Source organism: Phaethon aethereus (assembly GCF_964289735.1).
Source record: "Phaethon aethereus genome assembly, chromosome: 29".
Taxonomy (NCBI): domain Eukaryota; kingdom Metazoa; phylum Chordata; class Aves; order Phaethontiformes; family Phaethontidae; genus Phaethon; species Phaethon aethereus.
Genome location: NC_138605.1, coordinates 1156982 through 1184148, shown reverse-complemented (window position 1 = coordinate 1184148; position 27167 = coordinate 1156982). Strand labels below are relative to the sequence as shown.

The following is a 27167-nucleotide window of genomic DNA, read 5'->3' as shown; positions in this document are numbered from 1 at the left end:
TTAGCTCCAATAACTCTTCTTGGTGGTGACTTTCGATACAAACCTCATGCTTGAGCTGCTGCCTGTGCCAGAGCTGAACCCCGCGGCCAGGCAGCCCCCGCTGCTGGAGCTGGCACCACTTCCCCCCATGCTGAGCCTGACCCCAGCCCCAGCATGTTCCCACCTCCATAGCTGCTCCCAGATGAGACCACATCTGTGATGGGAAACCATGGGCAGGTTAGTTTGTTTGGAATAGTATGAAGGAATTTCAGCCTTTGGTTTCACACATTCATGTTTTTTCTTGGACAGTCTACCACTGCCTCTATTTCACACATCTTATTCTCTGGCTTTTCTTCCTATCCTGTAGCAGGGGCGGCTCTGGACATCTGAGTCTCCTAAGGACAGTCTCAGTGTACAAAACCTTTCAAGCTCAGAGCTCATCAGAGGAAAGATGTATCAGGCTCTTTGGCCTCCCCAGTCCCACAGAGCACTGCAAACCCCTAAGTATACTCCTGTTTTTGTGCTGGTAACTACTAGCTGCATAGCTCATTTTCATTGTCTTGTCCTCAGTTCCAGGTACATTTAAGGAATAACTCAATGAATACTCAATCTATTGTTGAAGAGCCAGATTACTTACAAATATTCACTGCGCCAATGCCTTCTCCAGCCAGCCTGGAAGAAAGAGAGGACAGAGTAGGAAGGGCTTGTTATTTAGGACAATTTCAAGTGACAATTTGGCACCAGGGACATTGGATAACAGGAAGGTCTGGGTTGTTAAGGTCTGATGAGAGTCTGACAGGAATCGAAATAATACCTGTAACTGAAAGCATAGGGGTGTATTTTCTCTGCAAGTTTTTGTGGCCCTTCCCTCTCTTGTTGCAAGGCAAATGTGAAAAAATCTATGGGTTTGGACATTATTTGGTTTGCAGCAGGAGTCACCCACCTGCTCTCCTCGCCCTCCAGCAGCTTCCTGTAGATCGCGATCTCGATGTCCAGGGCCAGCTTGACGTTCACGAGCTCCTGGTTCTCGCGGAGCTGATGGGCCAGGTCTGCCTTGGCTTTCTGCAGAGCACCTTCCGGGCCAGTCAGTTTTGCCCTGGCATCCTTGATGGCCACGTCCCCGCGCTGCTCAGTGTCTGCAATGGCCGTCTGCAAACTGGCGCACTGCAACAAGTGGAAGTAGGTCTGCTGACTGCTCCGTGGGTTTGGACCCTGATTTCCAGGCATCCTTGCAAGGGTACAGCAAGGTAGTGCAGATGGAGGTGCCCCCATGTTTGGAGGGGTCCTGTGTGCCATACCTGTTTCTTTACGCTATCGATTTGAGTGGAGCCGCTGGATCATGCGGTTAATCTCTGAGATCTCCATCTTGGTGTTGTGGAGGTCATCCCCATGCCGGCCAGCTGCGAGCTGCAGCTCCTCGTACTGAGATGGTCAGGGAGATGAGACACCAGGGCACAGTCAATTTGAGCAGGAGCTTGAACTCATTGGTATGATTGACCTTGCTCTGATCCTCTCTTGACCGGGTCTTCTATATCTTTCTGTACTGAATCCAAGTTCTTTGTCACGAGCTTTAGCATATTTCCTTCCTCCCTCCATCTCCTTATGTTCCTCTATCTCTCATTGTCAAAATGGCATTTTCACATGTCCAAGAAACTAAATTAAATCCTATCCAAATCAACTTGATGTTACACCCTACTCCCCTGTCCCCTCTGCTTGCACTTTCCAGTATAAAATAGCCCTTGGGAAATGCTAAACAAAAATTTTCCTAGCTCACCTGGTTAACTTTCACATCTTCACCTTGCTCTGGTACCAAGACTCGGCCTCTGCCCGGCTCCGGTTAGCGATGTCCTCGTACTGTGCTTTGACATCTGCAATGATGCTGTTCAGGTCCAGATTTCGGTTGTTGTCCATGGACAGGACCACGGAGGTGTCAGAGATCTGTGACTGCGTCTGAGACAGCTCCTGTAAGTCAAACAAATTTGTTTTCAGCCCCAAATGTTTCACTGTTGTACTTGTCCCAGAGATGATGTGAGGTAGGGGGGTAGGAATGGGGAGGACGTGCAGCTCTGAACAGCACTCTCAGGCCAGTTTGATCCTGTTGGTACAGGAAAATGGGGAAATAGCAGAACTGAGAAATTTAGGAGATTCTTACTGCTTTGTAGAGGGCTCGCAGGAAGTTAATCTCATCTGTCAGTGCATCCACCTCGGTCCCCAGGTCCACCTTGTTCACGTAGGCAGCATCCGCATCCTGGCACCATGACAACAGAGGTAGTGAACCAAACCTTGCCTGTCTGCATCATTGTACAAAGTTGTCATTTAATATGAACCTTTGGAGACAAACCACAACCAAAGACTTTCTTGTCCTCTGTGCCTCTAAACAGAGCCAGGAGTGAACTGGTTCATTCCCTCCACCTTTTTTGGGGGGCGAGGGGTGATGTCCATAGAGCTAAGCAATTTTTGACATGTCAAAAGCCACTGAATTTCCCTTTTTTTGCCAGTGCACCGAGAGATATTTTGGACAATGCTTGAAGTGGTGGAAGTTTTAATTGTGTCTCCTGCAGGTGGGACCTAGGGGGGCTGTGGAGGGTGGGATTGGATACAGAAAGGCTGCAGAAGTGGCAGAGCACCCAGTGAACTGACTACAAGGAATGGATGACCCAGATCTGATCTCCTCTCTGGGGGACCAGGACTCACCTGAATTTTGGATGAGGGGTCTGAAACAAGAACGAGCTATTGCCAAGGACTGACACACTGGCACAATTGGGTGTTTCTGCTTCAAGGAGGAATGACTACACGTTTGCTAAGTGCTTTGCCCAGCTTGGCATTGACGGGTAAAAAGGGTTATTTGCATTCAAATGCATTTTGCCTTTAAAAAGTGTGTCCCTTCTTTGTTGTTGGAGCCTCACCTTCTCGAGCAAAACAAAGTCATTCTCTGCAGTCGTGCGCTTGTGGATCTCCTCTTCATACCTGTTGGGAAGGGGACATAAGCATCCCTTCACAGCTTCCATACTGCAACCCACCCTGTCCACCATGGGCATATGGGAATCCTTCCCCCACGCATTCATTGTAGGGTTCTTGTGGAGAGACTAAAGAGTCTGTTCGCAGGGGCATTTGCCACCAATGCATAGATCTTTGGAGAAAACAAAAACAGCTACCTAACAATGCTATGTCTTTGCTCTGTCAGTGCATATGTTGTACATAGCATTATCAGAGACATAATCTCATCGATTATGATAGGAAGACAGCACCCTTGGGCTAGGTGGTGGGAGGAGGCCACCTAGAAAAGCTGCAGGCCTTCATTAAAGGCACGTTCTATCCTCACAGAAGTTTTTGCTGTGAATGGGAGCCTTGTACTCTCTAAATTTTCTCAGGCCGGGAGGGCTGGGTGGAGCCGTAGCTGAGCTCATTGCTGCCACACCTGAGTTAGTCAGAAGAGCCGGGATCTCTGACGCCAGGTCCTGTGGTGGCTTCAGGAGGACTGGGGAGGGCTGGGAGGAGGCAGAATGATGGCCTGGGCAAGGAAAGCCAAAGTCTGCATCAGCAGCAGTGTGCAGTCCCACTCTTGGGAAAGGATAAAAACCAGCAATAGCCATGGACTGATGCCCAGCTCAAATGAAATGATTAAATGGGGGAGATGAAAGACGGGAGTTCAAAGGAAGGAGTCCGTGCAGCTATTAAAACGTTAGCCTTTCATGGGGGAAGATTTCTTCACATCAGGAATATCCAACCCTTGAAATCATTTCCATTAAGCGAAGTCCTAGCCTGTATATAGATTTGTGGGTCTCTAAGCTCTTAGCCATGTAGAAGAGGAAAACTAATTCGGTATATGTCTGATTTTGAATTGCTGTATGGATTAGAATCACAGAATCTTTGGGTTGGAAGGGACCTTTAAAGGTCATCTAGTCTAACCCCCCTGCAGTGAGCCGGGACATCATCAACTAGATGAAGTTGCTCGGTATTTGATTAGTACTTGACTCAGAAGAACAAAGCATTAGGAAGAATACTTCGGGATCCACAAAGTTTAAAAAAAAAAGGTAAGAAGAACAAATTCCTAGGAAATGGAGACAGAAGCAGTAGAAGCAGTGATGTCCTTTTGGTTGGTGAAGGCATTTTTGTCACAATGCAAGATGATGGTCCCTGCCCCACGGTGTGTATGATGTAATTGAGCTTTTGCCCAAAGATTCCCTGATCTGGAGCCAGAAGGAATATTTGCCACTTTATGTCAGATGCAGGCGGTATTAAAATCTGAACCTCTTCTATGATGTGACCTTTGGTTGTCGGAGGATTTTTCGTCTGAAGTCATGGTGCACCCAAGCAATCTGTGCTGCTGCTTTGCTGCTCCAGACTGTGCTAATGTTAGACATTGCTTTTCCAAATTTAAGATTGCTTTCACCGCGGACCTGTGATGAGAACAGAAGGAAACTCTCTGACCCAGTTAATCAATAGCAGAATTGATCTTACAGCTGGGATTCATCTCAAGTCAGCTACCTGGAACTTGGCTATTTTGACTAAACTCTGTTCTGTGGGGTTTCCTCTTTAGATGATGGAGACAGATATTTATCTCTGGAATGTCATTTGTCCCATCCTAAAATGAATTAAGGAAATCCAGCTGGCTGACTTGTAGCAGACCCTGAGGTCTTACATGGCCAAACTGACACAGGACAGATTTTTTTTCTCTGTTAAACATTTCTTTTCTGAAGGCACAGAAAACCATAAAAAAGAAGTCTCAAGGTAGACAGTGGATGATGATTTCTCTTCCCCAAGGCAGTCACTTCTGTTCCGATGCTACTTTTGGGCTAGAGGCATGGTTGGTAAAGGTGGCAGAAAGTGTCAGACACATGATCTCCCAAGAAAGGGAGAGCAGAGGGTTTTTGGCAGAATGCGCGTGTCCTTGTTTTGAATTGCAGCCTGCACCTAGCTCTCATCTCTCGTTTTTCTGGTTCCAGATTGACAATTTAAGCTCCTTACTTATTCACATCCATTAAGCAGTGTATCCCTCATGGGCATGGTAGCAGACACTAATGCTTGATAGATGTTTTTCCAAAGTGCACAGAGTGGATGAGAGAGGGAACACCTCCTCCTAACAGCCTAAAGAGTTAATGAACCAAACTGAAACCCTTGCCCAAGATTTCAGTGACTTTCCATAGCGTGGAAGCTGACTCCTGACTTTCAGAAGCGCTAAAACTATCCAATATGTTGATATTAAGGGACATTATGATAATTTTCAAAAAAGAAAACAAATCCAAAGAAAAACACTTAAGCACACACTTAAAATTAATCTTTCTTTTTAGACAATTTTTCTCTCCTGGAAAGGAACCCACATCAGGAAGAAATGTGAGTGTTCGGAGTGCTCAATATTCTTGTTAAGATTCAGATTTCGTCCTGGTCCATATTAAAATGACTACACAGGAGCTGAAACCATTTGGAAAGCTTAAGCTCTGGACAGACTAAGCTGCTCCCAAACTCCTGTGGATGTCTGACCATCTGAGCTTTTTGCAACATTTAAAAAGTTCACCTGTCCCTGCAAAAATATTGCATATGTCTTGCAACAGGTAGAGTGCTGCTGCTGACATTTGTACAGCAGCTAAAGTGAGAGGAACCAAGTCACTTCAGTCCTTTCTGAGGTCTCACAGTTTTGGGGTTGCCTTGGGTCTTTTAATTCATCCAAGAAAAAGATAGAGTGAAGAAAAACTGGACAGGTTTCTTTCTCTGTGTGTGTTGCTTACCTGATCTTGAAGTCTTCAACAGCATCCTGCAGAGCCTTCAGCTCTGAGCTGAGCCGCAGCTTATCCCCTCCTAAAGCCTCAAGCTGTCTCCTCATGTTGCTGATGCATGCATCAAACATAGGTTCGAGGTTATTTTTTCACAATTTTTTGGTCTTTCAAGAGGCTCCATTTGGTCTCTAGTACTTCATTTTGCTGCTCCAAGAATCACACCTGAAACCCATCAGAACAATTTAAATAATTTGGGATCATCAACTCAAAACCTGCCTCACGTTTCATGAGATGGGGGCTTTAATGTGAGTGGTTTCTTTATTTTTGTTTTATGTAATTTAAAATGGGCATATCACCAAAAGATCATTGGTAGGGAGATTTGGAAACCAGGAGCAATATTCAACTGCAAAGAAACCTTGAAAAATAATTTCCACCATATCCAGGCTGTCTATAGAGCTCTGAGTGAGCTGCTAGACAGGCTGGATATGGAGGTAACAAGCTGAACAAAATCCTTAACTCTGTGCATTAAGGATTTAGAAGTAAATTTATAATGTTGAGAGCAATCCTGATCCTACCCTACAGGCAATGACAAACATGCCAGGCTGGATGAGTTGGAATGTGTCTTACCTTGTATATGAAGGAGGCAAATTTGTTGTTGAGGGATTTGATCTGGTCCTTCTCCTCCTGCCGCATTCTCTGCATGTTGGGATCAATCTCCAAGCTAAGCGGTACCAAGAGGCGTTGGTTGACCGTGACCTCTTGAATACCTCCAGGGCCACATCCTCCTCCAAACCCAAACCCGGCTCCACCAACTCTATATGCCAGCCCGCCATGACCTGACCTGTAACTGTAACCTGGTCTAGCAGAACAATACCCTCTGCTCATGCAAATCCTCTTGCTTGCCCCTAGATTGTGAAGGCTCCTGCTGCCAAAACCACCGTTGATCCATCCTGCACCTCCATCACTGCTGCGGGACATGGACATGGGGCTGAAGCTGCTTCGGTTAACAGGCGTAGTGGCAGAGGCAGTACGGAAACTCCTAGTGAGTCCTCCTGAGCTAATGCCGACTGACTTCAGTGCAACTGTGTTCACCGGTGGTGAGAGCAGAGGACAATGAGGTGAGATAGCAGATGAGTAGAAATCTTTGGGAGCTTGGATCAGGAGTCCCCTCTGCCTTTTATATTTGTGGAGAGCTGGGCTTGTCCGCAGAGGACCGCAGCTCGGTTGGCTGAGCTAATCAGTTTGGTATGCTGGCATATGGCCACCTTTCCCGATCCGTTAATCACCAGACTCGCTAATGCCATGGGCTGGCAACCTTCAGGCTCATAAAACTAACTGAATTTTCTAACCTGTGTTTTTCAGAGAGGGGATTATTGGTGGGAAAAAAAAATACTTATGTCCAGAAGTTCCCTTTGGGCTTGCTTTTAACTTGGTTAATGGTGTCAGTGCCCGCTTAGTTTAAAGCTGATGGGACTGAAGCTGCCACAAGAGGGAATCTAGAGATGTTGAAAATGCCAGTTTAACGTGCTTTGCTAATGAAAAAACCTGACTTTGCTCCCCGATTGCCAGCCACCTTGGGGTAGGAGCAACCTGTCCTGATCTAGGCAAAAAGTTAAATGTCTTGGTCTGCACTCATCATCTCTGCAGGCAACACTCCACCTGCACAGAGGTACTTCTGGGAAAGATGATAATTTGTGAGGCACCCGTGCCTTTCTGTTGGCTACAAAGGGAGGCTGGATGCTTTGCTTAGCCAAAATGCTGAATGCTGAGATGGCTAAAAGTCCCCCAAAGAGAAAACAGCCTGACTTGTAAAAGTCCAGGTCATCAGACGGCTGTTTGATGTTGGCCGGTGTTTAAATAACAAACCAAATACCAGTTCTGCTGGTGTCAGTGGAAAAACAGTCCAGAGATGCCAGAGAAAGATGGGCAGGTGTTGAAGAGGACAAGCTATTTCCTTTCCAGTAGTGTGTTATTGTGCTTAAATCTAGAGAATTAGTGAAAAGCTGGGGTTTATGATATCACCTTCTTTTTAGGATAGGAGTCAGCATGCACTTAATGTGCGTCACGTTTACCTCTAGTGCTTTAGTCACTCGGCAGGGCTGTGTCAGAGACTGAACCAGCACAATCTGCTGTGGTAATCTCAGCACTTTTTTTTTTTCCTCCCTTCTTTTTTTTCCTTAATGTGAACTTTGGTGCTTTTGTAGTTTGTCTCTCATTACTGCTGTTCAGGAGATGAGAGAAGGGGAACTAAACCTTCCTTACCCTCAGGGTCTTTAACTATCTCATAGCCTATATGTTGCGACATTATTCTTCACAAAGAGGGTGAGTTTGGGGGTTTAATGGGTCTTTTCCATTTCTAATTATGGTAATGGCAGTGACGGCATTTTATCAGCCCCTGCAGCTAGTACATGTACAGAACAGCGTGAGCTGAAGTAGTTGCTTTCTTGGGAAAAACGAGATTTATATCCCTACATGACTCATCACATAAAACCTTGACAGATTATAGGGGTTTGGGCAGGATGAAGGTGGCATGAAAATGCTGAGATGCTGTAATGTAGAAATTAAGATAGAAGAACATTTTCTCTAGTGCCTACTAGGAAGAGTAGACTTTTTCCCATCCTGTGGAAGATACTGATGCTAAAAAACTTTGCTCACACAAATGGGAATGGAACATCCAACTGCTCTATTCCTGTTGGATATGAGGTGTCCATGGAGTTGCAGTGAGTGCAGAGGAAGGAAAGGTCTCAACTCTTGTGTGTTTTATTTTGTTTACTTTCAGCTCTACTCTGCTATGTCAACCAATCTTTTCCTCAAGGTCTTATAAAGTAATTGGAATTAAAAAGAAGATGCAACAGAATTAATTCCATGTGCTTTTTATTAGACAAACACTGGGAAATGAGGATCCAGAGCATCAAAGAACAAACAGGAGCATGGCATGTTTTATATAAATAAGGACAGACAGCTTTGACTTCCACATCTTTTGCGAGTAACGGGGTAAGGATTGCACACGATACAAGAGGAAGCTTGGCCCACGCTAGCTAACAGTGCTGATGTCTGACTTCAATAGCACCTCTTGGTTGAGGAGGTGGTGGAGACATACTTCATGCTGGAACTGTTTCCACCAGCCACACATGACCCGGCTGTCCCTTGTCCACTGCCCGAGCTGAAGCCCGTTCCTCCAGCACAGACCCCACCTCCAACACCACTGCTGCTTCCAAAGCTGAGACAGTTTCCACTTCCATATCCTGTTCCCACAGCGGTTCTGGTCACAGCTGCAAGAGGAAAACACCTTCTTTTAGAGGCATCCATAAACAGTGGGCTCTGTGTGACAGGGAGACAGATGTAAAAGTTGCCAAACTATCTTTAAAAGTTACTTACAGACATTCACTGTGCCGGCACCTTCTCCAGAGAGTCTATTAGGGAGCAAAATGAGACAGTAAGAATTCAAGTGGAAGCCATTAACAGGAGCTGATTGAAAAGGCAGGAGAATTTCCTTGGAATATTTTTGGTGGATGTTGGAAAGTTTGTGCAAAAGGCTATGATCATCCCAAATAGCTCATCTTCATGGGCAATTGCTTGCCTTGAAACAGGATTCAAGTCCTCTGAATGGAGGAAGCCCAGGGATCTCTACTAAAGCTACCAAGGGTCTGTGACTCCATTGCACCTCTGGAAATTGGGATATAAAATTGCACCCACCTGCACTCCTCTCCCTCCAGCAGCTTCCTGTAGGTCGCTATCTCAATGTCCAGGGCCAGCTTGACGTTCATGAGCTCCTGGTACTCACGGAGCTGCCGGGCAAGGTCTGTCTTGGCCTTCTGCAGGGCTGTCTCCAGCTCAGCCAGTTTTGCCCTGGCATCCTTGACGGCCATCTCCCCGCGCTGCTCGGCATCTGCAATGACCGTCTGCAGACTGGCGCACTGTGGAGGAAAATAGTGGTTACATTCCTGATCTAGAGCATAGACCAGTTCTGTGTACCCTAAGGTCATGGTGCTTGTTCTAGATGCAGAAGAGGTTGGGTTAACATCTGCGGGTGTGATCTTAACAATCATTGAATTGATCCATGTTCTGGGCCAGGTCACAGCCTGGATTTAATCTAACACCACACCTCTTAATGCCTCCTTAGGTTTACTAATATTGCATTAAGGTAGTGATGTTACTGCAGTGAGATAAATGCTGTCATATTCATTCCTATCTAGCAGAACTCGCCAAGATGCATTTCTTTTTATTCCCTGGAGTTGACTGGACAACCAAGAGGTTAGACCACAGCAAGAGCCAAGTCTTATGCATTTACACTGCCCTTTACCTGTTTCTTCACGCTGTCGATTTCAGACCGCAGCCGCTGGACGTGGCGGTTGAGTTCGGAGATCTCCTGCTTGGTGTTACGGAGGTCATCCTCGTGCCTGCCTGCTGTAGCCTGCAGCTCTTCGTACTGTCACAGAGAGAGGAACAATCACCCAAGGTAAAATACTGTTTTCAGAGCCAAGCAGAATGTGGGTATGGGGGTGTTTGCACTCAGAAGTATGTGTATGTTCTCAATCCCAAATTAGCACTACCAAACGTTATAGGATTATTAAATCTGAAGATGTCCTGAGTTATAAAAATCAGTGAGACGCACCTCCCCGTGGGGATTTGGGGGAGGGAGTGTGGTTTCCTGTTGCAGAAGCCTTCCTAGGCACTCACCCTGGACTGGTACCAAGACTCAGCCTCCACCCGGCTGCGGTTGGCGATGTCCTCGTACTGCGCTTTGACCTCTGCGATGATGCTGTCCATGTCCAGGCTGCGGTTGTTGTCCATGGTCAGGATGACAGAGGTGTCGGAGATCCGGGTCTGCATCTGAGACAGCTCCTGCAAAAGCAGCAGGTTTTTCGGTGAGTTGCAGGCGTGAGACATGAATGTTGCTCAGAGGGAGGAAACCCTTTCCCCAGGTAGACCTTAGTGGATAAAGTGATTTTTCCAAGACAATTTCAGGCAGAGTTAAGAGAGCAGGCGGAATGGAAAAAGTATTGAATTTAGTGCAACAGAGTGGAAAATAATTAGTCCTCAGCCTCTGAAATGGGAAAGGAAGGCACGGACATTGGAAACTGGGAGAAGGATATAAATGCTGGTGCTTACGGCTTCGTAGAGGGCTCTGAGGAAATCTATCTCCTCCATAAGGGAGTCCAGCCTGGCTTGCAGCTCTGTCTTGTTCATGTAGGCAGCGTCCACTTCCTAGAAGAGAAGGCACATCACAAAAATGAAATGTTTTTTGGAGAAGCAGAGGAGCAGCCGGCGAACGTGTTTCTTGCTATGCTCATGCAGGGCTGGGAGGCACAGCATGTGTGTACCCACCTTCTTCAGGATCACAAATTCACTCTCGACAGCTGTGTGCTTGTTGATCTCCTCTTCATATCTGCAGGATGAAAATGGAGGGTTGGTCTAGGCTTGTACAAGAGTTATTTAATATTTTCAGGACCAGCTTTTTTTTTTTGTATGTACAGTTTTGTAACTTGGTCTCTTAGCCCTATAATTTTCTGCCTGTGACTTTCAGCCATGGGGAAGTGAGGCAAATATGCCTCATATTAAACTTAATCTGGGCCTTACTCAGAAGATTCTATCAGCAAAAAGGCCTTCTTTCCTTGTTTAATTGCACAGATGCAACAGAGAGCTGGCATCTGCCGCAGCCCACCCTGCTCTCCAGGCAGATCACAAACAGATAAACTCACTTGTTCTTGAAGTCCTCAGCAAGGCTTTGCACCTTGTTGAGCTCCCCTCCCAAGTTCTCTTTGTCTGTCAGCAAGCTGTTCAGCTGTCTCCTGAGGTTGTTGATGTAGCTCTCAAAGAGGGGCTCAATGTTGTTTCTGACTGTTTTGTTCCCCTGTTCTTGCAGAAGGGCCCACTTGGTCTCCAGGACCTTGTTCTGTTGTTCCAGGAATCGGACCTGGACAGAGAAAGGAGATGTTTCAGAAAAAGTGATCCTAGGGTGGTTTCCTTAGAGAGGCAAGGTACAATCCTGCAAGGATTCACTTGCTGAAAGGTGAGATCGCTCAGCCCTTGGGGAACAGATGACAGTCTATACAAGGAGGCAAGCATTGCACATCTGATGTCAACATTCCTGCTGTCTTTGCAAACTCTGCTTCCTTACATCTTGTATCACGGTTTCCCACCTGCTGGCTGGTCTCCTCTCAGCATTAATGTGAGAGATGAATGGTCTCAAAGCTGGAACCCTTCAGGTTTTATTTCCAAGCTGATGATATTAGAAATGGCAGTACAAGAGCAGCAAAGTTACTGTCAAATATATAATTTGCCCTTGTTTGTTCTTCTCCACTGAAGAATCAACACAGCATAACCAAGAAATCTTATGTCTTACCTTGTCGATGAAGGAGGCAAATTTATTGTTGAGGGTTTGAATCTGATCCTTCTCCTCCTTACGGATACTCTGGATGTTGGGGTCAATCTCCAGGTTGAGAGGTTTCAGAAGGCTCTGGTTGACTGAGACTTCATGGATGCCTCCAGCTGGAACAGCAGGGAATCCAGGGCCACCCATGCCACCACCAAACCCGAAGGTAGCACCAACTGCACCACCAAAACCACAGGAGATCCCAGTCCCAGCACCAAAACCTGCAGGTCCATAGAAACCACCACCTCTTCCAGCTACAGAGATCATCTTGCATCCACCAAGACTGTAGAGGCTCCTGCTTCCAAAACCTCCAGCAAATCTGCCATACGCAGCGGTGGTACTGCAGCTTCCACCTTGGGGGACAGAACGTAAGCAGAAGCTGGTGCTGCTGGCATTTGGGATGAAGGCAGAAGCAGCACTGAAGCCAGTTTTGCTCTGGCTCCTTGCAGCGCACTGGCGAGACATGGCAGCTGATGTGAGCAGAGTGAGAGCAGTAGAAAGAATAAAGCAGCAAGGAAGTGGATGAAGGCAGGTGAAGTTGTGCTCCCTCAGGCTGCGACTGGCCCTTTTATACCCTTACTAGTTGGGGATGGGTCTGGTGGTGCTCATCTTACTGATTAACTGGGCTCGGCACACCCAGCAGCAAAGGGGATGGTGAGTTCACCATGAGCGCAAGCACCTATGAAGCACTCACAAAGTGCAGGAGTTGCATTTTTTTGTGACAGTCATGATCTGGCTGTCGAAATATCTGAGAAAACACCAAACACTGCCTGCTCAACTCCTGTTCGCAGCCATCCCTTTCCCACTCCCTCCTTTCACCTCTGCAGTAGATGGTTCCCCGTATTGGGCAAGCACTCGCTGATCTCTCTTTCGTGGATGAATCAATCCCTCTGTTGCGTAAAGGCGCATTATTTCACGGTGCAGTGGTCCGAGGTCTGAGAAATCTGTTATTGTGGGTCTGTGTTTTCCTGCTGCTGTGGTTTTGAGTAAACCATCAGCACCTCAGGCCCCGACTTGTCAGCAATTCTGGACTCTCGTTCTCATGCCCAAAGAAGACTCATTTAAACCAGAACTGATACAGAAGGGAGAAAAAGGTGATGGAGGGAAAGCCAGGGTGGTGATCTGGGGCATTAGTGGAAGTCTTGGCCCACCAGCCATCAAAAACCAGCTGGGGAGCGGGAAGGACACGGGAGGTTACTTTATGAATGGTATTTTCAGACCTTGCTTTCTCTGAAAAGCATCTAAGTTTCATCCTGATTCAGACTGACAACAAATGATGAAATATCAGAATATGACCTGGGAGGGAGTTACCGTTGTCTGTGACGACACAAAACCTGAGTTGGCGATTTCTCAGGGCTTCACCTTCACAGATTTTTGGGCTGTTTCCTGACTCATGGGGTGACCTTGTCTCCGCACAGTGTGAAGCTTGTTCCCTGGCTGCCCTCCCCACATCTGTTGTCTTCCCCCTCTGATACCTCTTACTCGCAAGGAAATTCAGTGCTCGGGATTGGGGCTTACGACATCGTTCGCAGACAACTCCCTTTACTCTTATTCCTCATAGCACCCAGGAAAAGGCAAATAGTGCAGTTCTCTGGTGAAAGACACGTGGTGTCTTGACTCGCCCTGTGCACGCTGTGTGGTAGCACTGTATGCACGGGCGCTTACGCTAGAGCAGGCAAGATGCTCAGAAGTCACTCCCAGTGTCTTGTCTGGATGCCCAGGGATGGACATGCTTCCTTTGGACCCTGCAGCCCTTTGGGTTTGCCGAGGTATGTCTCTCTTGTGGATGCGCGTGCCCAAGCTGAACACCTACTCCTCAGAGGAGGTAGCAGCCCACCTGCAGAGCGTTGCTGGGAAGTCGTACCTTTGCCCAGCCGTTAAAAAGACGCGCAGGCACCGGGGTATGGAGCATCTTTCAAGTGCGCGTTTGTGCTTGCTATTTCACACGTGGAGGCTGGGCAAGTGAGTTTGACCAGAAGGTCCTAGGAGGGTGATTTGCAGATGCCCATCATCTCTTTTTGCCTTTCAGCCATGCTTTTTTTTTTCTTTTCTATTTTCTATTCTTCTAATGTTTCCATTACACGCCCTGGAATGAAGCTAAAATAACTGTTCTGGGAGTGTTTCAGCTACTGTGTGTTACAACAAGCAGCAGTTTTTAAGAGAGAGTAGCTTCTGTGACTAAGTTACCGGCCATCTGTCCTAAAGAACTCTGTAAAAATGTTATGGGTAGCAATTGGCAATCAGTTCCCTCCACACATTGCAGATTCAAGCCCCTGAGTGCAAGCACCATTCATTTCGTTATGACTAAGGTTTTAATCGGGGCTGTGCTAGAATTAACGAGGGCTGTCCTCTCCCACTGAAATATAAGCCCTAGGTCATCGCTACCTCTGTTTTAACTTGTCCAACAGGATTGGAACGCGGTGACCAGAGCCTTGCTCTGGAACAAGGACAGCTGTACATTTGTCGTGCATCCAGAGATCTGAACCTTTACCAGGGTGGTTTTTTGTTATCTTGCTTAAAAAGGGATGCCCTAGGAAAACAAATATTCTGGCCCCAGCCTTTCTCATGCTAGATGAAGGGCTTTGTAATCTCTGTGTCATGACCCAGGCGTTGATGCAATGGACGGCATCCATCTGATGTGCCTGTTGGCTATACTCGTTACATCCTCTTTGGTTAGAGAGTGTGTTTGGGCAGCGATGAGGAAGAACATTACTTAGCCTTGCCCAGGCTGCTGTTCAGAGTGAGGATATTGCTCCTTCCCAGGAAGCCGCTGTGAGTATTTAGCAGGGAGAGGTGGTGGAGCAGGAGTGGAGAGCTGCAGCAGACCCATAACCAAGCCTGCAAGGTTTTGGGAAGGAGATTTCCTGAGGGATAGAGAGAGGAACATGCAGAGTTCAGAGCATCCTAGAAAATTTTGGGAAACTGCTAGTCTCAAAGGAAAATCTGAATACAGTCTGTCATTCAGGGACTGCCAGTTACCCACTATTTGCCTATCTCTTTGAGTATTTTCCTGAGTGCTTCTCCACCCGGTCCTTGAACTTACTGAAATACATGGGGCGAGGGTGGGGACTTTTTCTAATCGCATCTGTTTGTTCAGCTCATCTTTCAGCAATGAGATCTGTTAATCTCTAGCTTTCAGCCAGATGATGCTCTGCTTTTACTTCTCAGTTAATTTCTCCCGATTAGTCTAAAATTGCTACAACTCCTCTGGTTTTTCTCCACCTTTTCAAAACAAGCTCTTGTCTCCAATGTATTCTAAGAATGTGAAGGAACACTGGATCTTGAAGACTTTCACTTTCCAACAGGTATCCCATTCTTGGGTATTTTTTATAGCTATTGGATGTGCAACACCTAATCCATTGTAGTACTTTGAATGCATATGGACCAGATCCTCCACCTACGTATAGTCAAAGGATGGGGAAACATATGACCCAAGATAAACACCTCAAAGAGCGTGGCCAGTGCTCTGAATAGGAGTGCTTTCAACCCGCTCATGTTTGCGCTGCTGGCACCTAACGCTTAGGTGAGACAGCTCACAGTAAGCGGGGTTTGAGATGGACTGATATACCTGAACAAGTCGGGTGGTTGCTCTGACTCCCCTGGTAATTAGTTCCCTATTGTTATAAGTTTATGCGGGTACATCACACACTTGGCACTGCCCTTTGTACCCCCTGGGAGCCAGGCTGTTGGATGTTGTATTGGCTGGAAGCTGCACAGTAAATGAATCTTAGACCTTTTCCCCCGTGCCCGACTCCTGCCTTGGCGTGCCCTGTGTTTAGCTTCCAGGTGTTTTACTCGCACGGTGGGGAGAACATTGAAATGAACGGCAAATCTCCCTTTGGTGCTTCGCTGTGCTGCTAATGGAGAGATCCAGGAAATGTGATGAGGAGCAAAAATCTGCTCCTTTAACTGGGCAGGGCCCTAGAAAAGTGCTTGTTATCTGCATTTGCATTTACTGTTCCATGTCTTTAATTAAAAGGTCCACACAATAGAATAAATTACATATGCATTTTTATTAGACAAACACCAGAAAGTGAAGAGAGACAAACAGTCATGGGACACATTTTATATACAAAATCCGGCCAAAAAAATGCTGAGCTGTAACAAGCAAGTTGCAAATTTAAAACAGTTGGACTCGTGTTCAATGGCAGAGCCCTACACAACACATGCTAGACAACACAGCTGAGAGAGAGTTCCTAAAGTGAGGCTCCTGTGTGACAAGACATAGAGTTTAGGTGGCCCTTATTCCTTTGACCCCAACTATGCTTTAGTAAAGGACCAGTGTTAAGGTGTTTTCTGGCGAGTGAAGGCGTCTGAAAGGAAACTTTTAGCTTCTGTAACTTCTTCTGGTGGAGGAGGTTGAGACAAACTTCATGCTGGAGCTGCTGCCGCCTCCGAGAGTGGTGCTGCTGCTAATCCCGGGACCGCTTCCACAGCTGAAGCTGTTTCCCATATTGCAGATTCCCCCTCCCATGTTGAGGTTGCTTGCTCCTCCGTATCCCGTTCCCACAGTTGTTCTGGTCACAGCTGCAAGAAAGAGAAGGAAAAGCTTTCAACTTCTCTGGGCATTGGTTTCTTGGTGCAGAGACACACTAATACTTAAATAAGGTAATCTCATATATTTTAGAGACTTACAGATATTCACTGGAACGCCGTCTCCAGCCAGCCTGTTAGGGGACAGAATAACAAGGTAATAGGATAAGAAGTCTGCTGATAGTGGGGGGAAAAATAGGGTACATTTCTTAGAGACCTTTGGGGAGAAAAAGAAAATTGGCATAATTTGGGGATGCTTCCCACAATGGTATTTCCATTAGCTAGGACAATCTTCCCCCCTCCCCATCCCCTAATGCGCAGTTTAGCATTTCAGAAATGCTGAGCACCTCCAGCGCACACATTGCTTTGCTCCTCCAACACCAGGACTAGGAGGGTTGTATTTCCCACCCACCTGCACTCCTCTCCCTCCAGCAGCTTCCTGTAGGTCGCAATCTCAATGTCCAGGGCCAGCTTGACGTTCATGAGCTCCTGGTACTCGCGGAGCTGCCGGGCCAGGTCTGCCTTGGCCTGTTGCAGAGCATCTTCCAGCTCAGACAGTTTGGCTTTGGCATCTTTGAGGGCCAGCTCCCCACGTTCCTCAGCATCCGTGATGGCTGCCTTCAGATTTGCGCACTACAGAATAGAAACCCCCTGTCAAATTCCCCATACAAGACCTAGACTTGTTCTTTATCTACCCAGAAATCACATGGTCTTATTCCAGCACCATCAGCTTAACCATTTTTAGCGACAGTTCTTTTTTTTGAGAGAAAAAGGATCAAACTGAGCAGAACTTGCCGAGGTTGCCTCTGACATTTTCCTTCCTCTCCCTTGCAAGTCAAGGGGTAAAGTGGTTAAAAGTGTGGGGTTTGCTGCCCTTTACCTGTTTCTTCACGCTGTCGATTTCAGACCGCAGCCGCTGGACGTGGCGGTTGAGCTCGGAGATCTCCTGCTTGGTGTTACGGAGGTCATCCCCGTGCCTGCCTGCTGTAGCCTGCAGCTCTTCGTACTGTCACAGAGAGAGGAACAATCACCCAAGGTAAAATCCATCGGTTTTGGAGTAACCCAGATGCCTGAAAGCAAAGGTCTCTCCTCGAGCCCAGACTAGCAGCTGGAGTGCTGCTGTGCAAGATGCGATATTTGAGAAGGTTTTCTTGGAGGAGTCGGTCTTTATCTGTTCAAGACAAGACATGAAGATAACAGCACGGAAACCCCCGGTTTCTTCACCTTGGTTTGGTACCAGGACTCAGCTTCAGCCCGGCTTCTGTTAGCAATGTCCTCGTACTGCGCTTTGACCTCCGAGATGATGCTGTCCAGGTCCAGGTTTCGGTTGTTGTCCATGGTGAGAACGACAGAGGTGTCGGAGATCTGTGTCTGCATCTGAGACAGCTCCTGCAAAGTGCACAGGGGATTAAGTGAGCTAATTCACTTGAGAATCAAGTGAATTCATCCTTTCAGATGAGCGTGCAGACCTGGGAGAGGCTGCAGATTGTTATCTAAACAGCTAAGACGGTTGGTATATAAAGAGGTAAAGGATTTAGCATCTCCTGGGGGAAGAAATTACAAGCTTTCAGAGGAAAGGAGGGAGACTCTCAACTGAGGGTTGAAATGTGTCGGGACGTGGTTGTACTCACTGCTTCGTAGAGGGCTCTCAGGAAATTAATTTCTTCAGTCAGCGCATCTACCTTGGCTTGTAGTTCCACCTTGTTCATATAGGCAGCATCTACATCCTGGAGGACGAGAGATTTAGATAATGTGTTTTAAACTCTTATTAGCAAGTCAGGAACACGCATATCTCCGCAGTAACTGTCCAGGGAAGAAAGAGTAAGAAAAGCTTTTGGAACGTGAATGGATGGATTTATGAATGAATAGGTGATTAGAGCTCTACAAATAGTCGTCAGGTGGTATTCTGTAATTTGCTCTCACCTTCTTGAGTGTCACAAATTCATTCTCTGCAACTGTACGCCTGTTGATTTCATCTTCATACCTAATGGAGGGAGGCAGAAGGAGCATTTGTTTAGGCAAGTAACAGACAGAGGTGATTTTAGTTTGCTGGAACGAACTTCCTTAAGAGCGTTTTGCATACGATGTTCTTTTCTCCTATAGAGCATCTGAATAAGAGACCATGAGCATGCTCCTAGGCTAAACTAGTTAAAACAAGTACATCAAAAAAATTTTAAAGAATCTATTCTTTTTTTCCTATTTCTGGCCTTTAGTCATACTCCTTCTGCCTGTCTTAAGCAAATTAAGCATGCTGTCCTGAAACCCTCAGACCTACTGTGTAATTTTTTTTTCCTCAGTAGGTAATTTAGTTAATAAGTCTTTCATCATATTCTAAATAAGTCCCTAAATGTTGGTGTATTTGGATCTGTTACTCTGTTACCGTATCTTGAGAAAACGTCACAGCCTTCACTGTTGGGAATTTCTGTGTCCCCGACTCTCCTGGATCCCCCAGTTGGCTTAAGGATGTCGAATGGAGAAAGGCTGAACCAACCTAGGTAAGTAGACCGCTAGCTCCATAGACTTACTTCTTCTTGAAATCCTCAACGAGGTACTGTGTGTTGACGAGTTCTCCTTCCAGCCTTCCCTTGTCGCTCAGCAAACTGTTCAGCTGCATCCTGAGGTTGTTGATGTAAGTCTCAAAAAGTGGCTCCAGGTTGTTCCTAACTGTTTTCATTCCCTGCTCCTGAAGCAGGCTCCATTTGGTTTCCAGCACTTTATTTTGTTGCTCAAGGAATCGGACCTGCAAGCAGAAATATCCTGAAGATGTTTTGAAATAACAGAGATTCTGGAGAGCTTCCCTTGCAAATGGGGGATCTCAGTCCTAGCTGAGGTGGTGAAGTACCCTTTCCAGCTGGTTTTCATAGCCAAATTCTCTTCTGCTAGAGGAAGGACTTCGCTATTTGACTGCTGGGACCCAGCTCAGTATTGCAAACAAACTCTGGAATGATTACTGATTTTCTTGCACCATGCTTCCCCTTCATTGCTTTGCTAAATCAAGATAAGGTGCATGCATTTTGTGTGAAGAGTGCGTGCAAAAATCAGATGCGAGAAAAATGGGCTTAGCACTCTTACTAAGAAAACAACAGCAAAGTGCCATTTCTCCTACAGCTCCCCCACCCCACAAAATCTCCAAAATAATGTAGCGTTTTCCCTGAAACCAAAGAGGACCTGCTCAACCAGAACAGAAATCAAGCAGATGCTCTTGTACATCTAACACAATTAACGAGGAAATGAAGCGGACAGACAGTGTCGGATCAGATTTTGCTATTTTGAACTAACAGTCCAAACATGCTGGTACTGTTGCAGTGATAGCTTTAAATGCCTTTGAGGAAAATTCAAGTAATGAGAAGCTTAATTCTTCCTAGTGCCAATTCATGTGATTCTTTCTTGGTCATTTTAGACGGGTTGCTTGCATCTCACTTTAACCATCTAAAACAGTTATCAAGGCTCCTATCATGCTCAAGGGAGAGAGCCCAGTATCTCCAGAAGGATGGGGTTGTCTTCTAGAGCTTTCTTTCTCCACTGCCTATGAGATGTCAAGAAGCAAATGAGGAGGACCTTGAATATTGGCTGATTAATTCATAGCAGCCACTATGTAGCAGATACCATTCCCTGGAGTTTCCGGGGGACTGGACATCTTCCACTCTCATTCCTCCCTTCTGTTCCTTCTTGATCTGCTTATGTGCTCATAAAGCAGCTAAGAAAAGAGCCCCCATCAAAAAAAATCAGGACAACATATTTAGGAAAGCTTATATCTCACCTTGTCAATGAAGGAGGCAAATTTGTTGTTGAGGGTTTTGATTTGTTCCTTCTCCTCCTTTCGGATCCTTTGGATGCTGGGGTCAATCTCCAGGTTGAGAGGTTTCAGAAGGCTCTGGTTGACTGAGACTTCATGGATGCCCCCAGCTGGGAATCCAGGGCCACCCATGCCACCACCAAATGCACCATATCCATAGCCAAGGTTAGCTGGCATGCCAAAGCCACCACCGTACACACTACCGGCGCCACCACCAAAGCCTGCAGATCCATAGAAGCTACCACCCCGTCCAGCCACAGAGATCCTCTTGCATCCACCAACATTGTAGAGGCTTTTGCTTCCAAAGCCACCACCAACCCTAGCAAACCCGCTGCCAGCATTGCAGCTTCCAACCCGAGTGACAGAGCGTGAACTGAAGCTGGTGCGGCAGGTGTTTGGGACGATGGCCGAAGCAGCGCTGAAGCCACTTCTTCCCCTCTGAATCCTCACAGTGGACTGGCGAGACATTGCTGGCTTTCGGATTGGGATGGATGCTACAGCAAGAATAAAGGAGCAAAGGTGCTGGCCTGGAGCAAGGAGTGGGAGGGAAAGGAGAAAGGTGAACCTGTGCTCTCCACGGGCTCAGGAGAGCCCTTTTATGCATTTATGAGACTGGGATGGGTTTGATGAGGTGGATCATCTTTCTGATTAATTAGGCTTGGCATGTCCAACAGCATTCTGGAGAGTGAACTCACTCCGCACACACGCCCTTCTGAAATAATATAGCCAGGTTCTGAGCAACAGTGGTATTGTTTGGGAATAACTGTCGCCTTCTGCCGTCTTTGTAGGCAGCCAGACTCTTTGCCATATCAAAGCGTTTGAAAGTTGCGATGAGTCACGTTGGGCACAGGGAGGAAAACACCGTTCAAAATGCTTGTCACTCAACATCTCTCTCATCTGAAAACTTCATCCCTCAGGATTGCTTTCACCCTTTTTCTGTTCACAAGCAGGGTTTTGAAAAGTTACCGTCCCCTGTGTTTCAGGGAAGGGGTCTGTATCGGGCAGAGCAGTGTTTTACAGCAAGCCCTGCAGTAAATTGTTCTATCCTGGGTTTTTGTGATATGTGCTGCATGCTCCCCTCAGTGTCGCCACGATATATCTGCAGAAATAGTTTTGCTTCAATTCCTACAGAGCCTCAGCTGAGCTGATCTCTTCTGAAAATCCTGCTTCTGCAGACTTACTCTTCTGTCACTAAAAAAAATACAGGAATGAAAATCAAATGTTTTGACAAGGTCTTTCGTTCTTATGTGGATTTTGACAGCTGCAATTGAGCTCTATCAGAAATAGTTGGGCCATTTCAACTATTAACTCTTTCAAGAGTTGCATTTCTGTATTTTAGCAGGATGGAAACAAACAAACAAACAAACAAAAAAGGGGTGGGGGGAGAAAAGATTGTGGGAATGGGAACTGCTTTGAATCCACTGGCTCTATGGAAATAGAGTGCTCCGGGGCTGTTCCCAACTCACAGTTTATAAACACAACATAGTTTCCCAATGGTTTAATCAGCTCTTTCAGCACTGCACATCTGAAAGTGTGATTCTGCCTGCTTGAATCCACTAGGAAAGTGCTCTACAGGATTCCCTCTGCCCAGATCCACAGCAATCTGGACACAGTAAGACATCCCGGATCTTTCCTTTCCTCCCTTTGCTTTGCATTTAACATTGCAGGCAGTTTGAGTAACAAGTCAAATAGAAAAATGTGAAAAATAGTTCATTTTGAGGTATGGCAAGTGTTTCTGGCCCTCATTGTGTTTCAGGTCATTCAGGAAAAGATGATTCATACATATAATTTATACAAGAGGGTGAACTTGCAAACGCATCCCCCCCGAACAGCTTCCTCTCGTGCTGTCTGCGAGTCTGAGCAGCTGCTGGCTGCAGTACAGGAATAACGTAATATTGAGGAATCACCACGGTGGAGGGGTGTTTTGCTTTGATCTGCCCCTGTCTTGCAAGGTAGCTGGGTAAAGCAAACTCCCAGAAATACTTTGTGTGCCTGCTGTTTCCCCAACTGCTTTATTTCAGATGGATCACCTTTGCAATCGAGTTTTTTAATGAAGGGGGACTAAATTGCAATTATTAATTTATTTTTGTGTTTATTACTACACTGAGCTTTTATTGTAAGGAAGGGCTTAATCCTGCAATTTCTGCCCGGCGGGGCTGTCTCATCGAGTCTGATGGTCTGCACATTTGCACCCATGGGAGCTGGAAGTAAATGGATTGCAACCAACAGATCTGCGTCCGAAAGGCAGTGGATTATTGATCAGCCTCAGGGTTTTGCCCACCAGTTGACAGATGCCATGACTTGCATGCATGAGGTTGAATCTCTTGCAATCTGGGAATTGCACCTATAAGGATCAAGCACGCTGTGTTGGGGGGGAACCAAAGGCAGATGTAAATTGCCAGCCGCCTTAAGTGCCTGTGGCTCCTTTGGGATTTGCTCTCTCGGGCACTATCCATCTCACGTAACTTTGACTATCTGAAAGCTTTTCTGTATTCTCGCGTAGTCAGCAGAGCTCACCAGCAAACGGCAGATTCTCCCATCCTACGGCAGATGGACAGAGAGGCCCCGGAGATGGCTTTTCACCTTCACCAACACTACCTGGGTAGACCAGATGGCTGTCTCAGGGCGTGCAGAGTTAGCCAGGATGAAACCCACCCTTGGTTACTAACAGCGTGATGCGTCAGTACTTTCCTTTTTCCCCTCAGGCTCCTTTTACATATGAAACTTGTCTTTTTTGGCTAAAGAATACGCCAACTGCGTTGGAGTCCATTGTTAATAATGGTAATAATACAGCTCCTCCAACCAGGTAAAAAGAAATTAATTTCTTTCCATTTCACATTTGCACTAGGGTGGAGGTGATGCGGTTGTCACTCATCTGGAAGGAATTTCAGAGGTAATTAGAAAAGGCAGAACTGTGAGCACAAGGAGCTGTAGCTACAGGTTTGGGGTATGGGGTGATGGCAAGGGGGGCCCCCACCCTGCTCTGTTGATGAAACACCAGGGTTTCCAGGTAGCTCCTGGGGGAGTGTCTCCCATGCACCCTGCAGCTCCAGGCATGTAATGAATTTGCTGCTCTGATGCAGATAGCTCGCTCTGATACGGACTTTTCCTCCTCCACCAGAGGATAATACTTGTGCTCACTCAAGCTGCTCTGTAGTTTTCCCTCCTCCTAATCAAACAAAAGGAGCTGCGTTTGGGCAGGTCCCGCCGGGTGAGACCCCTGCCCTGACGTGGCAGAGGCCATCTGCAAGGTTGAGCAGGCTCCAAAGCCTTTTTCTTCCCTTCCCCTCCTCATTTCTTCCTACCAGGCTGAGCAGAGGGGGCAGGCAGCAGTGGGTGCAAGAGGCAGGAGATCCCTTTACACCTTGCTGTAAACCTGGGAGTAAAGTCTTGGCTGAGTTTGCTTCTGGCATCATGTTGATATCAAAGTAGTAACTGTCCTTTGAGATTAGGAAAGTGAGTTCTGACTCTGTCAGGGCCATGAAGGCAACTCCAGCCCCTTTAAGTGAGAAATTTGAAGCATCTTCTGTGTACACAGCCAGTGAACAGGGGATTCTTCCAACAGCTTTTCATCACCTCCATCTCTCTGCACCGCTGCTTCTCTCCAGCATCCACCTCAGAAGCCTTCGCCTGATGATGGCTGCCCTTTCTCAGACAAGGCTGAATTTTTTAGAAGTGCCCCTGTGTGTTTTGTTTGCAAAAATACATATATTTGTAAAACAAGAGCGTGGCTTACTAACTTGAGTTGGTTCACCTGTGCTACCTAATCTCAGTTTAATTATCAGTAAAGTCAAGGCTGTAATTTAGGTTAATTGCTTAAATTAAAGCCTTTGGGTTAAACTTGGGCTGCTAACCTAAATTCAAACCCTACTCATTTTGACCATAATTTACTATTTCATCCCAAGTTAATGAAGTCCGGCTGGTCACCCTGAGCTTTTTCCATGGGGGACCACGCAACTCACTGCATCCCTGTGCTGCGGGGACGGGGGCCTCTGGGAGACCTCCTGAGCGGGCGGCGAGTGTCCATGAATCTCATTTCCCGAAGGGATGAATTAGGATGAACTCCTCAGAAGTTTTCCCATAGGTGTTGCCCTGTGATGGGTGTTGCAGTCCTTTGAGCCTGTTCCCAGCAGTATCTGGAGGCCAGTCAGCTGTAACTACTAGATGACTTTGAAGTGTAGGTGTGACCTGCTTTCTCCAGATAATTGTTTTCTGGGCTAGCACAGAGACACATTTGCAGCCCAGGGTTTTGGAATAACTTTGCCTTCGTTATTTCTGTTATTGCTAGATGCTTAATACAGAGCGGAGAGGTCTCATTTCCCCCTGTGGCTTGTTGCATCTTGAAAGAGCCTCTGACCTTGGGTGGGTATTAGCTGATACCTCCTTTATCCCGTGCTGCGTGCAGCGCTGGTGCTTAGATGGTGGTACCCGAAGAAACGTAAACATCCCAAATTGTGTTGTAATGCTCTCTGAGCCTATCTTTAATCCCCAACTAGGGCTGCTGGGGCTGTGATCTCCACCAAGCTCCACGTGGAAAGCAAGATCTTTCAACGCTGAAGGTTATCGCAGCAGTATTGTAGCATCTCGTCCTTTCTCACGGCCCCAGGGTAGGTCTTTTCTCACGATAGAGAAAACCGAGCCCTGGAAGCGGTGTTGCTGGGAAGCCCCATTATTTCAGATCAGCTCTGTGCCTGCACGTGGCACGTCCCTCAGCTCCAGCCTGCACCAAGTCCTGCTCCTGGTTCGAGTTCCCTTGCAAAGAGCCGTAGCGCTTGTGTGAAGGTTAATTTCTCCCTGTTAAAACAAACTGGATCCGCACAACGCTGCTCTCAGAGCCAGTAAGATAAACAAGGAATTATCCGTGTGTCCTGGAAAGCGTATCCAGTCACGGCGCACCGATTTTACAGGGCCTCGTGTTTATTCACTGCGCAGTGCTATATGGCACTACACGTGAGCCCGGAGGTCTCGGCTGCTGCCCTGCAGAGCTTGCCATCGTGTGCGGCCCGACTCTGATCTCCAGCCGCTCTGAGCAGCGGGATGTTGCTGCCCTGTTTAAATAGCAATGCTCGGACTGAACGCGCCTGACGGATGGTAGCTGGGAATATTGTTCCGCTGCTGGTTTTGCTGTGTCCTGTGTTACCTTCCCTGCAGCCGTTTTGTGTCTTACTTAATTTGCAGGCTGTGTAAACCATTTGCAAATTAAAACGAAATAATTTTCTTTGATGAAAATTCTGCTTTTGAGTCAAAAAGTTGCAAAGTTCATTTGGGAAATGTTAAAGGGAGATGTTTCAACACTCCAGAGACAGGATCATTCCCATAGGGAACGCTGAAATTAAATGTTGGTTTTAAAAAAAGATTTCACCTAATGTTTAAGTTGCCAGCTAAAATTACTTGCCAAGTTTGACTTAAGTATGTGAGTTTTCCAGGTCTCTGCAAACTGGAAGAAGGTAACTGGAAGATGTGTTTTTGCATCTGCTGTCTGCTTTCTCAGAGAAGAGGTGCCAGGGTGGGCACTTGCCGTGGAAACAGAAGGGAGACCGATAGCTGCTCAGTGCTCTTTTTGCCTCAGTAGCATCCTCATCCTCAGACCGCAGGAGAAGGAGCCAACAGCAGCCGGTGGCACCAGACTGAGAGAGGCTGCAGAGATGCCCAGGTACTGCGGGGATGGGTGAGGCCTTGGCAGCGTGGCTCGCAAACAAGTTTCATGGGGGGTTCAGTGTTGGTGGTGGCCCACGTGTTGATGCAGCTGACGACACAGCAACGTGTTGAGCACGATTCTGTTAAAAAAAACCCACAAACTTATATTTGACATTTTCAATAATTAAAAAAAAAACAAAAAAACCAAAACAAAAATGTAGTTTAGCAACAATAGCCCAGCTGGGATGCCGTGCCTGTTACAAATGCCTCTGCTTTGCAAGCTTCACTCTATTTCCTTAAAACAGTCTAAGAAACATGGTCAGATGCTTGAAAACTGACGCAAACTGTTAAATGAATGAAGCTCAACGCATTCACCCTTCACCAAACCTCCTCTGGTGCAAAGGGGCTGCCCCGGCTTTCCCAAGCCATCATTTCCTTGCCCCTTCGCATGCGCTGGAGGGGAGCCCCACCCCGGCCCCACCGTAGCCCTTGCAGGGCGGCACCGTGCCTTTCTCTGGCTCTGGGCCCCCACCTGCTGGAGACACCATGCTGGATCGTCCGCTGCTCGCACGCCTCTGCGCCGCGCGACGGGTGCGCAGGGTGCCGTTGACTCAGGAGGTCGGAGGTATTTCCCCGGGTGAGCGTTCGGGCACGCTGTGCGTGAGGTGCTTTTGCCTTGCAGACGTGGGTGACACCCCCTTCTCCTCTCACTCCCTGGGGTCCTGCCGGGGTGCACCCCCAGCTGGAGTTTGCAGGGGATGAGGTGTGGGTTGGTGGACACTGACCAGTCTCCTTCTGGGACCGGCATCCCCAGTGGGCTGCGAGCCCTTCCTCATCTGCTCCCCACTTGCCCTTGGCCCCTTGCCTCACCCTTGGTTCACGCTCCAGCTGGGGCTGGTTCCCACCTCGCACCATGCTTCCCAACGGCTGCTGCCAGGATTTGCGCCTGGCCCTGCAGCCGCGCAGGGAGCACGAGCCAGGGGATGCCCGCGGAGCCACAGGAGGGAGCCCGGGAACAGCGCCGGAGCCCGGCTGGAAGCCCCCATCCAGGCACGTCTTCGAAACCGCCGGGGGCTTGAATTGGGAGGCCGGGTGCTGCGGGCACCGTGGAAGACCTCAGGTTCCTTCAAAA

The 27167-nt window shown here is 47.3% G+C and overlaps 3 protein-coding genes across 3 annotated transcripts; all 3 read right to left on the bottom strand.

The window, feature by feature from the left end:
• Positions 1-7998, bottom strand: LOC309414492 (keratin, type II cytoskeletal cochleal-like; the record flags this gene model as incomplete). Its single annotated transcript, XM_082011833.1, is given in 14 exon segments — positions 1-134; positions 137-193; positions 617-651; positions 923-1143; positions 1278-1299; positions 1301-1401; positions 1777-1941; positions 2132-2227; positions 2886-2946; positions 5706-5842; positions 5844-5909; positions 5913-5915; positions 6321-6775; positions 7956-7998. Coding segments are annotated over 14 exon segments (1596 nt in total).
• Positions 7999-8753: 755 nt separating this feature from the next.
• Positions 8754-12534, bottom strand: LOC309414539 (keratin, type II cytoskeletal 75-like; the record flags this gene model as incomplete). The annotated part of the gene is made up of 9 exons (XM_082011882.1): positions 8754-8965; positions 9072-9106; positions 9390-9610; positions 9997-10122; positions 10374-10538; positions 10806-10901; positions 11022-11082; positions 11396-11610; positions 12040-12534. 9 exons carry the CDS (start codon positions 12532-12534, stop codon positions 8754-8756), a joined length of 1626 nt encoding a protein of 541 aa, XP_081868008.1.
• Positions 12535-16396: 3862 nt separating this feature from the next.
• Positions 16397-20866, bottom strand: LOC309414540 (keratin, type II cytoskeletal 6A-like; the record flags this gene model as incomplete). Its single annotated transcript, XM_082011883.1, has 9 exons — positions 16397-16596; positions 16705-16736; positions 17015-17235; positions 17483-17608; positions 17827-17991; positions 18234-18329; positions 18526-18586; positions 19128-19342; positions 20363-20866. 9 exons carry the CDS (start codon positions 20864-20866, stop codon positions 16397-16399), a joined length of 1620 nt encoding a protein of 539 aa, XP_081868009.1.
• Between the last annotated feature and the right edge of the window lie 6301 nt (positions 20867-27167).